Here is a 17,949-nt window from a genome sequence, read left to right as displayed (position 1 = left end):
AAGATTTATATGCCAAGCTTTGAGTTCAAATGAATATACTTTACGCTTAGACAAGAGAGAGGGAGAAACATAAGAAGTTTTGAAGGCAGTAAAACTTCATCTAGATCTTTCCTTTACCTTTTGATACTTTGATCATATGCCAGATTTCACTCTTCCTTTTCAAATGTAGATTTTTATCTTTCACTCAGTATCACAAGTTTGAAATAGTACATGTGCTATGATAATTGACGTGTAACAAATGGTATAGCCAAGAACAATCATATGAATTTGTTGTTTTGCAGCATGCTGACTACTTTAGTTGGAATATATATATGTCAAGAGTGGAGAGAAAATCTTATAAGAATAGCAATTTCTATGATATATAGTTCACATATCTATAATGTTTGATTCATAAATAGACTATTATATTGGTTATTGTTATTTATTTAAATTCTCAGTACAAATCAATGTTTGATTTTATCTATCTTGATCCATGTGCAAGGCAATAACACAATCAATATTATTCAAATGTATATAAAATTTCCTCTCTCACCATGAAACATGTCATGGGTATAGTTACATAGACATTTAAATATATAGTTTATTGTTTAAGTCATATTACCACAATAAAATATTGCATAAAGTTCAAGTTTGTTGGACCCGTGCTGAGCACGGACCATGACAAATCTGGTATAATATAATTTGATACCCTCATAGTTGAATGCCTCGCCATGACCTCCAAATCCTAAAGGGTCATTTGGTAAAATGTATTAAATAAAATAATGCATGTATTAATTTTGATATTATTAATTTCTTATTTGGTACAAATTTTTAACCTATGTATAACAAATACATTTTATTTGAATTATGTATACCTAGCAAACCACGTTATTATCCATACAAGAGTTTGTAATACATGTATAATCATGGTTAAAGACACAATTACTCCTGAAAATGTACAAAGCTAAAGAATGTGAAGGGTATTTTTGTTAACATATAAAATTTTAGTATACCAAATCAAATGAATGATAATAATATTAATAAAACCAATCATAAAATAACTAATCTCTATCTTCCTAGTCCCAACGTATTCTCTATAATAAGACATTGTTAGGTAAATTAGGTTAATATATTAACATTATAAATGTGTATTTTCAATAAGCTATTGATTGCCATGTAAATTAATTTGTCATGATAGAAATAGAACATTACCTTCAACTTTTGCATTAAATCAATGATCTATTCTCAACATTTTAAAGTTGACAACTCATAGTAGTAATTGTGATATGATTCTTCAATTTGATTTTAATATAATTAATTTTATGCTTAATTATACACTATAATTCATTTAATATGTTATCATAATTAACTCGTGAAAACTAACTAGCATTGTAATTGCTAGATGCAACTTTTATTAATAATTTTTCAATCTTTCAACTAGTTTGGCACTTCTACTAGTTGGTATCTATCTATAGTATATATAAATAAATATATTAACATATCATAAAATGAAACTATTGACATATTTAAATGGAAAAATCAAAGTTGGGTAAAATAATTTAGTAGTTAAATATTTGGTGTGATAGATATGGTCACATGTCACAAAACATTTGTATAGTTGCATGAAAATGAGTAACCCTCCATGAATATTCCATATTACATCATTAAAAGAAAAAAAGTAAGGTTATAAAAAAGAAAAAAAGGTAAGCTATTTTTCTCTATTTGTCCACGTTTATGATCACGTAAACCATATTTTTGGAGGGAAAATTTTAAAAGAACAAACAATTATTCCTATAACGATACCATTCGATTTGTTCACAAATTTAAATTTACAAAAAATAATAATAAAAGGTAGGCTCCACCTACCTTTTCTTACTACGTGTCAATATTTAATTGGATGATTACGCAATTTTATTCATGGCCCTTCTGAAATTGTACCAATTGAAACACTGGCTCCGAGCCTCAGGATTGGATCGAACCTTAGGTTCAGTCCGAATTCCGAACCCAGCCTCGCTCCACAGTAGTTCGTTGAAAATTTCGCACTATTTCGATCACTTTATCTCTCTCTCTCTATATCTTTGTAATCAGCTCGTTTTCTTTTCTCTCTCTCTCTTCTGCTCCCTCTCACTCTTCGGTGCTACCATTTTCTACCGTCGATTCAAAACCCTAGAATTCGAATACTCGAAGGATCCGAGCTCCATTGGTGTCAGCTTCAACATTTGTGTGAGTTTTATTTATGAATTACTGTTATAAACCCTAGTTTTCTCTACTCATGCACAAAATGTTGTGCATTCGATGGACACTCTTTGTGGAGGGTCTTGGTGTTGTAAGCCTCTTGTACAGTAATTTTGCAGCTTACAGTACCGTTTTGTTCTTGATGGTTTGATCAATTCTTTTGTAACGGTGGTGTTTGGCCGAACTTGCACCCGGTTGGATTATTTTAGCAAAAGTATACGGCTACACAGATGTAAAGAAATCACCTTTCTTTTTTTGTTTTTGCTAGAATTCGAACAGTCTCTCCATGTTTTTAATTTCATTCACCGTTAGACCACACCCTTGATGCTTAAGTAAATCTGTATGTGTTGATTCATGTAAGGTTTTCCAGAGAAGTTGTTATAAAAATGGTGCTTTTTGATCTAATTTCTCTCCCCCCTCCTCTTCCCAAAAGGAAAAAAATTTACTGCTAAAATAATTAGGTTTTTGACAGAATGTGATTTTTGATATGTTGCCCCCTACTAACCAAAGGGTGCTTATCTGCTTTCGGCTCCGTTTATATTGTTCTTGTGGCATTGAATTTGGAATCTATCTTTTAAATTTGATTTTATAATTTTATGTTGATTTTTCTTTGGAATTAATCCTTCTTGGAGCAGAATGTGTTGGGTTTTAGAATTCTCAAATGTTGTCTCAGTACCGAATGGTTTGAAAAAGAAGAAGATTAGTAGCTAGACAAACAAGTCCAGAAGTGGAGTTAGTAGCTAGATCACTTAGTTTGTTGTGTGAGGACTTGTCTCATTTGTTATTTTATAGTCAAGCTTCTCTATTGTGTGTGTTACCGCCAATCCCCATGAGTTCCAATTTTTTCTCTAGTGTCTAGATTTAAGCTTCATGGTTGGACAGAACTGATAGGAAAAAGAGGTCCCTAGATTCTTGTGGATATCAACTTTGAAGAATCCATTAGCAAAGATCATGTTTTTTCTTTTTTGCATATTGATGTAAACTTGAAGAATCAATTGGCAATGCGTAATGTGTTGGCCTTGGTGTTGCTGTGAATCCATCAGACATAATTACATGTTGTGAACATGCCTACGTTGATAATGACAAACAAGATAGGTTACCAAAAAAATAATGACAAACAAGATGCCAATGTGACAAGTTTGCTAGCATTCCACATTGCTGACTTAGTAATGGTTTGACAATGACATGAAGATAATGGGGAAAGAAATGCATTGCTGACTTAACATGTCATCAATTGATATAAATGACTAACTCGAGTGGGTAGCTGAAATAGATTGATCAGTAAACAAATGTAGAGCCCTGACTTGACTGGTTAGTTGATGTAAACCGATAACATTAGCCCTAGACAGATGCTGACTCTCTCACTTGATAGGTTAGCAAATATGGTCAGCAAATTTAGTGTTGCAATGGGCTCTACAAATAGAAAAAAGTAGGTAAACTACGAAAAGAAAGAATACTTTTTGACCAGTCAGGTACCGTATGAGGCAATCATTTACAGGGAAACTACGTAAATCTGTACAGGATCACCTTTGATACCATATGAAAAAAGAGAAAAAAAAGGAAAATAAATGTGTGAATTTGGTCAGTGACAACAAACAAAGGACTCCATTTAAAGAAGTTTTGAAGCTACATGAATAAGGGAAGTTTTTGATTATTTTTGGTGATCTTTTGTACTTTTTGCAGCTTCTTTATAGGCCATCTGTAAATTTCCCTTACTTCATCCGAAACATTAAGAATATTCTACCCCATATTTTAATTGCTCTGTTGACTTTCTACTGTGACGAAATTCGTTGATACTCAAGTTTTTTACAGTGACATAATCAATAGAAATATTCTACATAGTTAAAAAAAAAAAAAGAAATATCCTGCACAGTACTATTTGATGACTGTCTCGACTGTGACAGGGTGGAATAAGGACCCTGCATGATTCTGTTTTGGTTGCTAATATAATAACTATTTGTTGGATCCAATTTGACTGCCTTGTCTGCAACAAACTAACTACTACTTCCTTTGTTCCAGTTTATATGATATACTTCCCTTTTAAGTCTATCCCCAGACTCATTTCTCTGTTGAGCTATTAGTATGGAAACCGGTAGAAAATATTCTAACTACTACTTCCTTTGTTCCAGTTTAGATGAGATACTTTCCTTTTTAGTCTATCTTCAGTCTCATTTCTTTGTTTAGACACAATTTAACTATAAACTTTCTATTTTACTCCTAATGAGATGATTTACAACACACAAATGTCTATGACTTGTCGTAGACCATAAGTATTAAAAGTGTTTTTTCTTTATTTTAAACTTTATGTCCAGTTAAATACCATCACATAAAATGAGATGGAGGAAGTACCAATTTAGCCATGTAGTAAGAAGTTGATGTAGTTTTGATAAGCATTACAGTACAAAAAGGTTTGCTCCAAGGAAATTTTGGTGCTTAGGAGTCTAATCCAAGTGTAGAATACTAGGCCTGAGTGAGACACATGTTAAGATAGTTGAAGAGCCTGCAAGAAATGCTTTATAGGGGTTTTGATGAAGTGGTTGTGCTATGATTGTGGTAGGGTATACTGTAATATGGGGATTGTGATTAGTGATTGATTGTAGAATGCAGCAATAGGGCTCAATGGTTTATGGTTCTATGTTATTTAGTTTAGCAGGAATATTTGGTACTGAGCAAAGTGCAAATAAGAAAAATACATCACCAGTAAGATTTGATTTTATTTACTGGACCAAACACCTTTTATGTGCACATCCTAAGGTCGTGTGCTCTATATTTTATATTATGTTCACTGTGTCCACCATTGAAGTTGTGATAGCTGCGAAGACAAAAATTAGAGCATCAATTCCTTGCCTTCCCATTGATTGTAAACATCTATAAACAATTCGTTATGCCCTCTCTCATATTTTTGTTTTGATAGGGATTATGCCCTTGCTTTCATACTGTCCATTGAAGTAGTACCATCAAAGTGTGAACGCCCAATTGTTAATGCATGCCACTTTCTGGTAACTCAACATTGGCAACTATTGTTTAGCACTGTTGATAGCAAAAAGCGCTATGATTGTTTTCAACTTTACCTAACTACACTAGAATGATCTTGCAGGAGTTTGAGGCAGTGATTCTTAGCTTTCAAGAGAAGAGTGACACCAGACGACTATGTCTAAATAACTGCTAGGTTGCGCATCTGTTGTGATGTGAGGTTGTTCATTATTTGATGCTCATTGATATCTTTCTGTGCTAATAACCACGTAGCAACATTCAACAGTCAAAGACTTCAGAGTGAAATCATCTATGCCTGGCAACGACGTTGGAGATAGGGTTCACAACTTCTTTGCACAAGACAGCTTGTCGCAAGAGCAGCACAATTCCCCAGTAGTGGACGGGAATTGGCCAGCTCACAGTAACAATCTGTGGGTTGGAAGTCAGAGACAGATAGGTGCTCCAACTTCCAACACAAAGAATTACAATTTACAGAACTCTGGTAATTCGACATGTGGCACGTTCTCTAAACTATTATTTAGTAGCTATAGCTCTGTATGATAGTTCTCTTATATTTCCTGCATTTGCAGATAGCGGGAAAGGGCCGAGCAGTTATCCTTTTACCAGACAGCATGGCTTGAATTATATGCAATCCACTCCAAGGCCTGAGTTTGGAAATGGTCAGTCACAAAATCAGCAGACAAATTTGAATGGCTACATGTATGATAATCAGTTATACCAGACAAGGCAGGATGAATCCAAATTTCTGGCTGTTGATACAGATTATGATCAACGTAGTCTAGCCTCAGGAGGCTTATCTCCTTATGCATCACATCAAGGAGTGGGTCCAGAGCAACAGACAAGAGTACTGGTTAGGTCAGACCCTTCTGAGAGTCCTGCTAGTTTTGATCTTTTTGGTGGTCAGCAAATGAACCGTCAGCAATCAAACATGCTGCAGTCTCTGCAGCGGCAGCAGTCTGGGCATAGTGAGATGCATCAAGTGCAAATCATGTTGAAGATGCAGGAACTTCAGAGGCAGCACCAACTTCAGCAATTAGATACCAGGCAGCAAGATACACTAAATCAGGTTTCCACCTTATCTAAGGTGGCATCTGGTAACCATCCGCCGGCATTGGCTCATGACACTACAAATTCTGGTGCATTAAATTTTTCTTGGTCAAGTGATCTTGGCAACACAAATTGGTTGCAACGTGGCTCTCCAATCATTCAGGGATGTTCCAATGGACTGAATCTGACAAACATTGGACAGGCACAACACATAATTCCTCTATCAGCTGACCAATCTCTATATGGAGTTCCTGTTTCTGGTTCTAGAGGAAGTGTGAACCCATTCTCACAAGGAATAGCTGATAAGACCACAACGCAGCCAATGCCAACCTTTGATAGTTCATTTCCGGTTAATCAGTATGCTGAACTGCAGGATCAAGCCAGTGTGCAGGATGGGACTTTCATTCCTAGACAGAGATCCCTAGACGGCAACCTTTTTGGACATGCTCCAAATCAATCTCTTACTAATGCAATAAATATGGAGAACCCTCAGCAGGCAAATACTATGCAGAGAAATTCAGTTTTCCAGGACTTCTCTGGCAGACAGGGTCTATCTGTTCCTTCAGAAAACTCCCAGGAGAAAGCAGGGACACATGCTTCTTCCTCACAGAATGAAGTTGGCTTAGATCCTGCAGAAGAAAGAATATTGTTTGGTTCAGAGGATAATATATGGTCGGCCTTTGCCAAGAGCCCTAATGTGAATGGGGAAGGTGGTAATCCATTTGATGGTGAAGGATTAATGAATGGGCTTTCTTCTATCCAAAGTGGTACTTGGAGTGCGCTTATGCATTCTGCTGTTGCAGAAACTTCTAGCAGTGACCTTGGGGTACAGGAGGAGTGGAGTGGTTTAAATTTTCACAGTACTGAAATTCCTTCGGGAACTCAGAATTTGATGTATAACAGTGGGAGACATAAAACATCTTCTGCTGAAGAGAATTTACCCCCAAACTCATCCTTGAATTCTGTTTCTGTTCAGCCTTCTGATGGTACCAATATGAACAATAACTACTCCAATGTCCAGGGCCATATGCTTCCATATGAGCCAGGCCAGAGTTTGCATGCCAACTCTTCTCAAAGACTTGTCCAGTCATCGGAGGAAGGAAACAAGTGGTCAAATTCTGGTGCACAGCAGAAGTCAGCTGCTGAAGTAAGCCAGGTGATGTTTGGGAGCAGTTCTCATCCTATTAACAGAGAAATAAATATGAGAAAGAGTTCTGGTACTTTGACATCTGAGCTTGGTGGAGCTAGACAACTATGGGACAAAACAGCTGGTTGGAGTGATGTAGGATCTGCAGTGCCCTCTGGAGACTCAGCTTTAAGAGTTTCGAGTGAGAACTCATCAAATTGTTCCCTAGATGACAAGCAGAGGAAATCCATCCAAGCTGAAGTTGTTCATCGTGGTGTGATGTGGAACTCTAACTCTTCAGTTGATATGGAGCATGTGGGATCATCTATCGCTAATCACCAAGTGAATTCGGAGGTCTTTAACTTGCAGAGTTCTGCGTGTGTACCCAACTCAAGTACCATCAGGGGTGAGGAAACCAGTCAACTTCAAAATAATTATCATTCTGATTATTGGAAGAACACTGATCCCTTTGTCAAGTCTACGGTAAGCGAAGGCTTGGGTGTTTTGCAGCGTCATGTTACCAAAGACAATCAGGTCTTGCACAGGGCCATTAGTAATGTAGAAGCTAAAATGCATGACATGCAGAACAGTGATAATAAGAATTCAAATAGCAGCTACCGCTCTAATTTGTTTCCTCATTCACCTGCTTCTAATATGAGGGAAACTATCTTGTCAGATGCTAGAGATTCAAGGTCTCTTCCCACTGGGAAGCAGAAGTCGTCTGATCAGGCCGGCCAGAAAAATTCTTGGAATCGCAGGTTTCAGTATCATCCCATGGGAAACATGGATGAGGGTTTAGATCCTCCGTATGACAGGAAAGACCCTAGCCATTCTCAGTCTATGCTGTTGCAGAATGCCAATCATGGCCAGTCAGAAGTATTTGGTCAGGTTCCTAAGAGTCGGGAAGAATTGGAAGAGGTGATATATGTGCTTCACATAATACATTATTTGTGTCTTACACATTGGTCATTAATAAAATATAATATTCCTTAATCTACAGGGGAAGCCGTATGATGTTGTGAGAAATGGCAAAGGCTTTACTGAGGTGGATTTGCAAAGAAGCTTTCATAGTGGTGGATCTAGTATGCCTGGCCCCTTCAATAAATCAGACTTACATGCACCAAATAAAGCTGCACAAACTAGGTAATTAATTTCTTCACACTACTCATTCATGCTCTTAGAATCTTAGAAGAGTTGGGCCTCATTTCTTTGCACTTAGTGAAGGTCTTAATCTTAAGATGTCAGTCATTAAGTGTGTTTTCTTTCACAGTCTAAATCTTAATCATTAAGAGCATTTGTTTTTCTTATTTTACAATCACCTAATGAGTATTAACTATTAAGATTTATAACATAGACTGAATATCAGCAAGATGTTTATTTAAGAATTTCTATAAATGACAGTTACCGCTACTCAATCTACTTTCACCCACCACCTACCACCCACAACCACCATTTCAGCCACAACTATCACCACCGTCAATCACTACCACCTACCTCTCACAACCACCATCCTCAGCCCAACCACAACCAACACTACCGCTAATTACCAAAATCAATTGTTATCACCATTAACCATCAAATGCAATCATCACCACCAAACATTATTTGATTCACTAATCACTACCGATAATTACCACCATTAGTCAGTATTATATATCGTTAACCACCACATCACTCACCACCGTCATTAGCTATCAATATCATTCCACTACTAAGTATCAGCCGCCATCACCAACAACCATCGTTAATCACTAGTGTCAACCAATATACCTTAAGATACTACTTACAACCACCATCATCAGTCAACACCATCCCAAATTGACATACACAATCACCATCATTAGTCATCACCTCCACCAATTGCTATATGAAAATTTAAAATATTTTATTGATATAAAATTAGATCAATTTAGTATTTTTTTTTGAATTTGTATTTATTATTTTTTAAACAAGACAAAATTTATACATTCAGATGTTGAAAATACAGTCTTAACTATTTAGTATTCAAATCTTAATGCAACATCTTAATATTTATATTTGTATTCAGATTCAGACCTCCAAATCTTAATGCACAGATGTGCATTCACATTCAGACGTCTTAAGCTTAACGAAAATAAATGAGGCCTAATTCTTCTGTTCATTATTCTGCATATTTCTTTGGTGGCCTTGTTGACTTTCATATTCTCCTATAAAAACTTCTTCCCAATGCTGTTTGTGTAAATGGTTTGATTGTATTTCCGGTTGTAGTCCAAACATGCTCCAGCTTCTTCAGAAGGTAGACCAATCAAGTGTGCACGGTTCTATGACTCAGTTAAATAATTCTGAACAGAAAGTATCATCTGAGATGCCTGAAGCAGAAAATTCTGATGGATCCGTTGGTCATCTCCAGCGAAGTCAGTCTTCTGCCTCTCAAGGCTTTGGTCTACAACTTGGCCCTCCATCTCAACGGATATCAATCCCAAACCATTCCTTGTCATCTCTGAGTACCCAAGCAGTTAGGTCTTCGCACTCTCATGCTACTGAGGAGACCGGAGAGAAGAGTCGGGGACAGATGTGCCCTCCTCATCAGGGTCAATCATTGCCTCCTGCTGAACATTCTGTGGAAGAGTTGAAGAATAACAGATCTGGGGTTCCAGGGAGTACATATAATGAAGTTTCTTTGTACACGATTCCTGGAAAGTTTTCTTCAGCATTTGATTCTAGTTCTGGTTTTCCTTACTTGAGAAGCTCACTTCAAAATCCACCTGTGGTTAGAGCTACTGGGCAACTGTCAACAAATCATTCTATAAATGTATCCTTCGATAAACATGGTCCCTCTTCTGCAGAAAAAGGTGATTCTGGCAGAGGACCTGGAAGTGGTCAATCTGTACAGTCTTCCATCCCCAAAGGGACTGGTGATGATAAACAGGATAACCCTTCAATCTCTGCAGGTAAGTCTCAGTTAAGTAATGTGAATGGTCCCCATCAAAGGATCTCTGCAAATCAAGTTTCATCTAAAGAGCCAGGGTCAGTTTCTCAGCCTATTTCAATGTCTGGCACCGCTCAGCAGGGTGCATATTCAAAAATGTTCTCTAATATGTGGACCAATTTTCCACCACGGCAGCCCCTTTTTGTTACTCAATCCGCCAAGGAGCCTTCTCACATTCACCAGTCACATCAGTTGAATAATATGGAGTCATCACTGTCTGCTGCAGAGAGGCAAGGTGATCTAGATGCAAATAAAGGATGGAAGTTCAAATCTGAGGTTGGTACAAGCACAGTGAACATTTTGGGTTCTGTTGAGGGGGAAGAAGAACGAGTGATAGAAAGTGCTTCTCGACAAGTTGAACTAGTTCAGATGAATGATTCACAGGATAGAGAACCTGTTACGAATCTCTCAGAGGGATCTCCTGCTAATTCTACATCAATGCAGAGAGATATTGAAGCTTTTGGTCGATCTCTGAAACCAAATAACTTTCCTCAACCAAGTTATTCCTTACTAAACCAAATGCAGGTGATGAAAGATGTGGAGACTGATCCTAGTGAAAGGTCCTTGAAAAGAATGAGGGTATCAGACAGCAATACAGGTGTTCAGCAAATTCTTTCTGCCGATTCTAGAATCCTAAGCTTCTCTGGGCGGGAAAATTTACAAAGAAGCGTATCATCGCAACAAGGAGGAAATGTTACTCCTCAGGACGTACTGGCATCGCATCATGATGATGCTCAGAGCAGCTTTCAGAACAACAGTATAAATTCTTTTAAACCTGAGCATACTCAGATTAGTCCTCAGATGGCACCATCTTGGTTTAATCAGTATGGGACCTTCAAAAATGCTCAGATGTTACAGATGTATGAAGCAAACAGAGCTGCCTCCATGAAGACAACTGATCAACCTTTCACCCCTGGGAAGTCTTTTAATGGGTTGCAGACATTTGATTCCATACAGAGAGTAATCCCTGCAAATGCTGATAGAAGTAATCTTGGGCAAAGTTCATCTGCTGGCTCTGCTGCCATTGAAGATTTTTCTTCTCCACAGACATTGCCACTGAATGTTGGACAGCATCACCAATTGCTGAAACCCAAGAAGCGGAAACGTCTTACATCTGAACTTACTCCTTGGTGCAAAGAAGTTTCACTGGATTCGCGGGGCAAGCAGACAATCAGGTTCATATTTTGCAGTACTTTTAGTAAACTCCTTTGCTTTCATGCTTCTTTGCTCCTTTCTCAATGATTTCTGCTATTCCAATTTGTTTTCATTTGGATTGTCTTAGTTCCAGCTCAGGTTTAATGATATTTGTTAATTTGTCTATCTGCAGCTTGGCAGAAACAGAGTGGGCCAAATCAACTAATAGGCTTGTTGAAAAGGTATCTTGATTTGGTTATTGTAATATTGTATTTCCCTTCTTAAAATTTGTGTGCTTCATCAGTTTTAATAGTCCATGTTCTTATAATAACAGGTTGAAGAAGACATTGACCTGATTGAACATGGGCCTCCGAGGCTTAAAGTAAAAAGAAGGCTTATTTTGACCACTCAGCTTATGCAGCAATTATTTCGCCCTCCTCCTTCCACAATTCTTTTTTCTGATGCTAACTCAGAGTATGGGAATGTGGCTTACTCCACTTCTAGATTGGCCTTGGGGGATGCATGCAGCATGGTCTCGTGCTCATATGTTGATTCCAATTCACCTCACACCAGCAAAGAACCGTAAGTTTGCTAGTTGTTGCTTGAGATGTTCCAATCAGATCTACATCTTAAATGGCCCTAACAGTGTGTTTAATGTATTCTCATAGATTTCATGACAAGCAAAAAAAATCAGAGAGATACAACAACCATATGTTTGCCAAAGCTGTGGAAGTGTTGATGGTAAGAGCAAGGAGACTGGAAAGTGACTTTTTAAGGTAATGCTTCTTGATTGGCTTACACCACTACAACTTATGAGCTTGTATATTATACATTAGACCCATGGGGTCTCTTGTATTTTACTTTTGGTGGCTGTTGGGGGAATAAAGGAAACTTGTTGGGGACAAAATGTGAAGTCTGAGGAAAATGGATATGTCGTGCCTTGCAGTAGTTAAATAGGTTAACTTGTCTGCTTTTATATCAATACCAGTTACGAAAGGTTCAGGCTTTCGAATACAATCACTTCTCCTGTGTTATAGAAGTAAATCAGATCTTTGGTTGCTTTGGTTAGTTCTGTCATGTGTGATCTCTTCCCTTTGTGGATTACTATCTTGAGCTACATCTCTTCTGCAAAGAAATGTTCCATTTTCTAATGTCTTCTTCCTTGGTAATATCAGTATGTTAGAATGAATCTGCCAAGTTACAGGGAAACAATATGTACTGCTAAAATTTAGCCCTGGATCCGCAGACTTCAGTTTTGTGATAAACGAAATATGGTTTTATTGGGCAACTCCTGGGCTTCATTCGGATTCTGATGTGATCTTTTTGCTTCTTCTGTTAGCACATATTGGAATATAAAAAGCTTAAAGGTCTTTAATCATTCCCCACTTGTGGGATTACACTGGGTATGTTGTTATAAAAGTAACTTTAATCATCATTTCCTATGCTGACAATTTGAGGATAGAAGTGCTAATGCCGATGTTTCAGATAAAAGCAAGCAGTAATTGATTTGTTTCAGAAAATATTAATACTGTATAGTCTTTTATAGCTGCTCCATATTGGGTTTCTGTTAATTCCTCAGCATCCATTTCATTATTTACATGTTACAGTTGTCTTTAGGATCCATCTTCTTTACTAACTTCAGTTTCTACCTGACAATTTACAAGGTAAATCCACGTAATAAGCTTTGTTATTCCTTTTCCTCTGTTGCAGACTGGATAAGAGAGCATCAGTATTAGATGTGATTGTGGAAGGCCAGGATATTGAGAAGTTTTCGGTCATGTCTCGGCTTGCGAAGTTCCATGGTCGGGTGCAATCTGATGGTGTTGATACATCATCTTCATCAGATGCACGTAGCCATAAACCTTTAACAAGATATGTTACTGCACTACCAATGCCAAAAAATATCCCTAACATGGTACAGTGTCTTTCACTATGATCACAAATGAAGTGATTTCCCCATGTTTTGGTGGTAAATCCACTAGCTCTACTTCCTAAGAAGTTTTGATGCTAAATATGGTGGCAATAGGAACAGAAATTGATGGGCACTGAGCTGTCACATCAAATGTAATGTAAGCTGTCCAATCTTTTACGTGTTGGCCACTTATGTCTTATGAAGAAATATGATTCATTTTGTGTATATCTCTTCAAGTTTGTAGGGAGGGAGAAAAGACCTGTGGGCGTCAATTTTGCCGCTGGTAGAAAAAATGTATCTCCTGTGTATTAGGAGATGACTGTATAAAGTTAGTCTTCAGTGTTATCCCTTATCTCACAGAATTGTGAAGGTAATCGTAATTGCTTTAGCCAGGTTTGGGGTACTTCAGATTGGCATCTTTCAGTAAACATGGAGTGCAGGATTTTGCTGAAGTTGAATTATTTGTAGATTTACTAGAATTTGTAGATGGGGGCAGCTCTGAGAATTTAAGCAGCTGTAGGTGAAAAAGAGCGTTATTAGTATAGCTTCATTCTAATTAGCTCTCTTGTACAGACCTTTTGAGGTTATAACAACTTGAGACTTGACTGTCTTTGGTCCCTGTTATTGATGTGATACTATAGTCTGAATGTTGAAAGATGTTGCTTGTGTATTCCGTTAAATATCCCATCTTTTGATTTAACAGTTACATGTGGTATCTCCTGGATGAAGAATTGACTTGATAAACAAAAACTCTAATTAGCGATCACTGTTCTTCTCCCTCACCCTCAAATGAATCACTGGAAGTTGGTCGTCCTCTATTTTTGACCCAATTCTCGTACTAAAACCCCAGTTTCTTCTATTTTATTTCTTTCCTTCTCATACTAGAAGTTTACAACCCACTCCTCCATTACCACTTCCTCTTTAACCATTATCAGCCCCTCTACCTCTTCCTCCATTGTCTTTGCTGTCTCTGCCTCCTTTTTACGCCACCCTCCTCTTATTGTAAATTGACCTCACTTCAATTTTCCAAATCTCGTTGTGTCCTGTATGATCCCAGAAGGATCTAGTCGTGCTCCCTCTATCTTGCTTCGGCAATACTTTGTCCTCATCGAAGAAGACAAGATTGATTTAGGGTTGAGGACGATGGAAGGAAGATGGAACTACAAATGAGTTATGGTAGTGGTAGGATTTGGTTCGTGATAGCATCCAAATTTTGGTCTAAACTCATCCTCTGTTCCTTGTATTTGTCCCTTTGTTTTTCTCCCAAATTTCAATGATTTGTTTTTGCTCTCAGATTAATAAGTAATATCCATCTCTGGTTGTTGATAATTTTCAATTTATGAGATACAATGTATACAATGATGATTGGGGTATGTTATATGTATCTTCATTGCATTTTGTTGTATGAGAAAGAGAGAACACAATCTGTCGAGTGAGCGCATATAACCTATCGTTACAACAACATTGATACAAAGATTTAAGTGAATGCATCCAACCTATTGTGACTTTATCCATCAACAGTTTATGTGTTGATACAACTATTATAGCGAATGAGTTCATAGTATTTCGTTGTATGAGCATATACAACATATCGTGATTGTATGCGTTGATACAATTATATTTATTGAACTCATACAATCTATTGTAACCGTGTCCATCAAATTGTATATGTTGATACAATCACTAGAGCGAATGAATAAATGTGAAACTAGAGTGAATGAATGTAATCCCTTATACAGTAAAACCTCTATAAATTAATATATATGAGACCATAAAATATTATTATTTTATAGGGGTATTATTTAATCGATAAATTAATATTTATTAATTTAAAGAGTGTTTTGCGAAAACGTCATTCATGAACTTGAGGTCATGCTTTTTTTTTTTATGAGAAGAGTGTTGACACTTTTTTTTTTAATTATTAAAAAGAAAACCAAATCTCTCAGACAAAAGCTAAATAAAAAACAAAAATAAAACAAATAACAAAAAGGAAAACTAAAACAAGCAGGTAGGAAAGAAGCAGAAATGGAAAGAAACCCACGCCTTCTTCTTTGGAATCTGCAAAAAGACGCAGCTCCAGCAAGAACAACAACTCCGGCCGCCTTCCCGTCGCCGACATTAAGACGAAATGTTCAAGAGCTTAGGCGGCATCCACCTGGGTGTTCAAACTTCTCACAAACGCCATGGATCCGGTCTGATGAAGACTTCTTCAACTCGTAACAGTCGTCTATCTTGTCCGCACAGGTCATGCTTAATGATCTCGATTACCACAAAAAAGTTGACGTCAATAACATTTTGGATTATCTGGATGAAAGTGCTACATGTTCAGAGGTCCATTACTTAGAAGAAATTGTGGATACCATAAGAAAAAATAATGTTGATGATGAAGTTGAAGATGATACAATACCGTTGCAACTAGTTACGCTTAAGAAAACACTTATCACATCTAGAACTCTTTACAATTTGATGTTGCAGTTCGAAAAGACAACACCAGAACTTTTTGATGCAATAAGAAAAGTTAGAGATGAGCTTCAACTAGATTCAAATTTTAACAAAAAAACACAATAGAATCATAATTCACTTGTCTTAGATATAATATTTGTACTTTTAAAGAATTATTAATTTATAATATTGATGAGACCATATATTTATATAGGGGATTATCTTATTATTTTATCGAAATTAGTGATTTTTTCCACTGATCCAAGTCGGTACCGGAAGAAAATATTATCTTAAAGAGATTATTAATTTAGTGAGGTTTAGTGTACTTTTGTTATTTGTATCCTTGTAGCCCATGTATTCTTTGTAGTGTGATAGTTGGCTAACTTGTTGCATTTGTTTTTTTTTTAAAAAAAATAATAAAGGGAAAAAGGACAAATATACCCTCGAACTTTCGAAAAGGGTATGTCAATACCCTTCATTATACTTTTCGTCCATCAGAGCCCCTGCCGTCCAATAATCAGTGCACATTTGCCCCTCCCACTAACGCAACACTCAGCTTGTACACGTGGCGCAATCCTAAGCCACAACCCGAATTGATCAATTATTTAACCCAAATTTCAAAAATCCGTTCATGACCCATTCAACCCACCTGATTTACCCACAAATAAACTATGGACCAATTCAGCCAATGTACTGGCCACTGCTGCCGGAGACACCAAAGAACCCATGGAATTTCTATGTCGTTCTTGTCCAGAGAGCCGTTGATAACCAATTCAGATTGATGTTAAACTATTAAAATAATCAAAGCAAAACTAAGAGAGTAAAAAGCAGTCATCTGTGAAAGCAAAAAATAAATTCAATACACTGATGTTTTCAAGAAATTATAAAGTAACTGTGATAAGTTGTGTCACCATTAATGTCCCGCAAACTCAGCTTCTATCAAGAAGCTCTTGGTTTTCCCATAAATCCAAAAAAAAGAAAAGAGTAAAACCCACCAAAAAACTCCAAAAATAAAATATGGGTTTCACTTGAAAACAGAAATAAACAAACAAAAAAAATCAAATTCCCAAATTCCTTTGAGCAGTGAAAAATGGTACTTACAGAAACAGACATAATGTGTTCCATAATAAGCTGAGAAGTTTCAGAAGATGCAAAAGAAAAAGGGTTGCCAAAAACAATGGCAATATCCTCCGGTACCACTACCACTCCCAATATAAGAAGGGGCAGCAGAAAAAAGGTGATTTAGGCAAAACTTGAGGAGGAGCTGAAGCTTTAGAGACTTCAAAAACAGAGAGACTCCAACAACGAGATAGAAATTTCATGGGTTCTTTACGTGTCTCCGGCGGCGATGGCTGGTACATTGGCTGAATTGGTCCATAATTTATTTGTAGTTAAATTGGGTGGGTTGAATGGGTCATGGGTGGGTTTTTGAAATTTGGGTTAAATAATTAGTCAATTTGGGTTGTGGCTTAGGATTGCGCCACGTGTACAAGCTGAGCGTTCCGTTAGTGGGAGGGGCAAATGTGCGCTGATTATTGGACGGCAGGGGATTTGATGGATGAAAAGTATGATGGAGGGTATTGATATACCATTTTCGAAAGTTCGGGGGGTATATTTGTTCTTTTTCCCAATAATAAATTGTGTCACACATTTTAAGCTTCACAATGAGAATTGTATTCATTGATACAATCTAAAGGTACATATGAATACAATAAATATAGTCGTCTAACACTCCAAACACATGCTACAAATGATAAATACCTAAACTATAGCTACAAATTGTTAATAAGGCCAAAACTGCAGTCATTTATGAAAATTTCAAAATTTCTTTATGGAATATTTACTTAAATAATATATTTTATATGATTAATTATCCCTTTTAATGTTACTTTATATTTATTATCATTTATGACATAACTTTAGCTTTAATAGCCATTTGATATTAGATTTCATCGGAGTATATATATACTCTGGTGGTATTAAGGAAGAAAAACTCACTTCGGTAAAAATACTATTCAGTTACTCTTTGATAACATTACGTTATATACATACCCCGGTGGTATCAAGTATATATACACCCTAATGATATCAATTTTAGCTAACTTTATACTT

At 36.8% G+C, this 17,949-nt stretch overlaps 1 protein-coding gene across 7 annotated transcripts; it reads left to right on the top strand.

Moving 5' to 3' along the window:
- Window positions 1–2,058: 2,058 nt before the first annotated feature.
- On the top strand, window positions 2,059–14,068 carry LOC102603145 (uncharacterized). 7 transcript variants are annotated; one of them, XR_001472037.1, is made up of 10 exons: window positions 2,059–2,202; window positions 5,312–5,689; window positions 5,778–8,299; window positions 8,382–8,524; window positions 9,629–11,524; window positions 11,677–11,725; window positions 11,818–12,065; window positions 12,152–12,259; window positions 13,194–13,547; window positions 13,640–14,068. XR_001472037.1 is itself a non-coding variant. In XM_006364859.2 (10 exons), the coding sequence occupies exons 3-10, from the start codon at window positions 5,500–5,502 to the stop codon at window positions 13,417–13,419; spliced, it is 5,382 nt and encodes a 1,793-aa protein (XP_006364921.1). In that variant the 5' UTR covers window positions 2,059–2,202; window positions 5,129–5,213; window positions 5,312–5,499; the 3' UTR covers window positions 13,420–14,068. The 7 variants fall into 7 exon arrangements, 3 of the variants coding, with proteins under 3 accessions (XP_006364921.1, XP_006364922.1, XP_015159673.1); XR_001472036.1 differs by having other exon boundaries at window positions 13,633–14,068; XR_001472035.1 differs by having other exon boundaries at window positions 13,194–13,552.
- The last annotated feature ends 3,881 nt before the right edge of the window (window positions 14,069–17,949 follow it).

Source organism: Solanum tuberosum, unplaced genomic scaffold, assembly GCF_000226075.1.
Source record: "Solanum tuberosum cultivar DM 1-3 516 R44 unplaced genomic scaffold, SolTub_3.0 scf00521, whole genome shotgun sequence".
In the NCBI taxonomy this organism is placed as follows: Eukaryota; Viridiplantae; Streptophyta; class Magnoliopsida; order Solanales; family Solanaceae; genus Solanum; species Solanum tuberosum.
The sequence above is the reverse complement of the archived record's forward strand: the minus strand, read 5'-3'. Positions and strand labels throughout refer to the sequence as shown.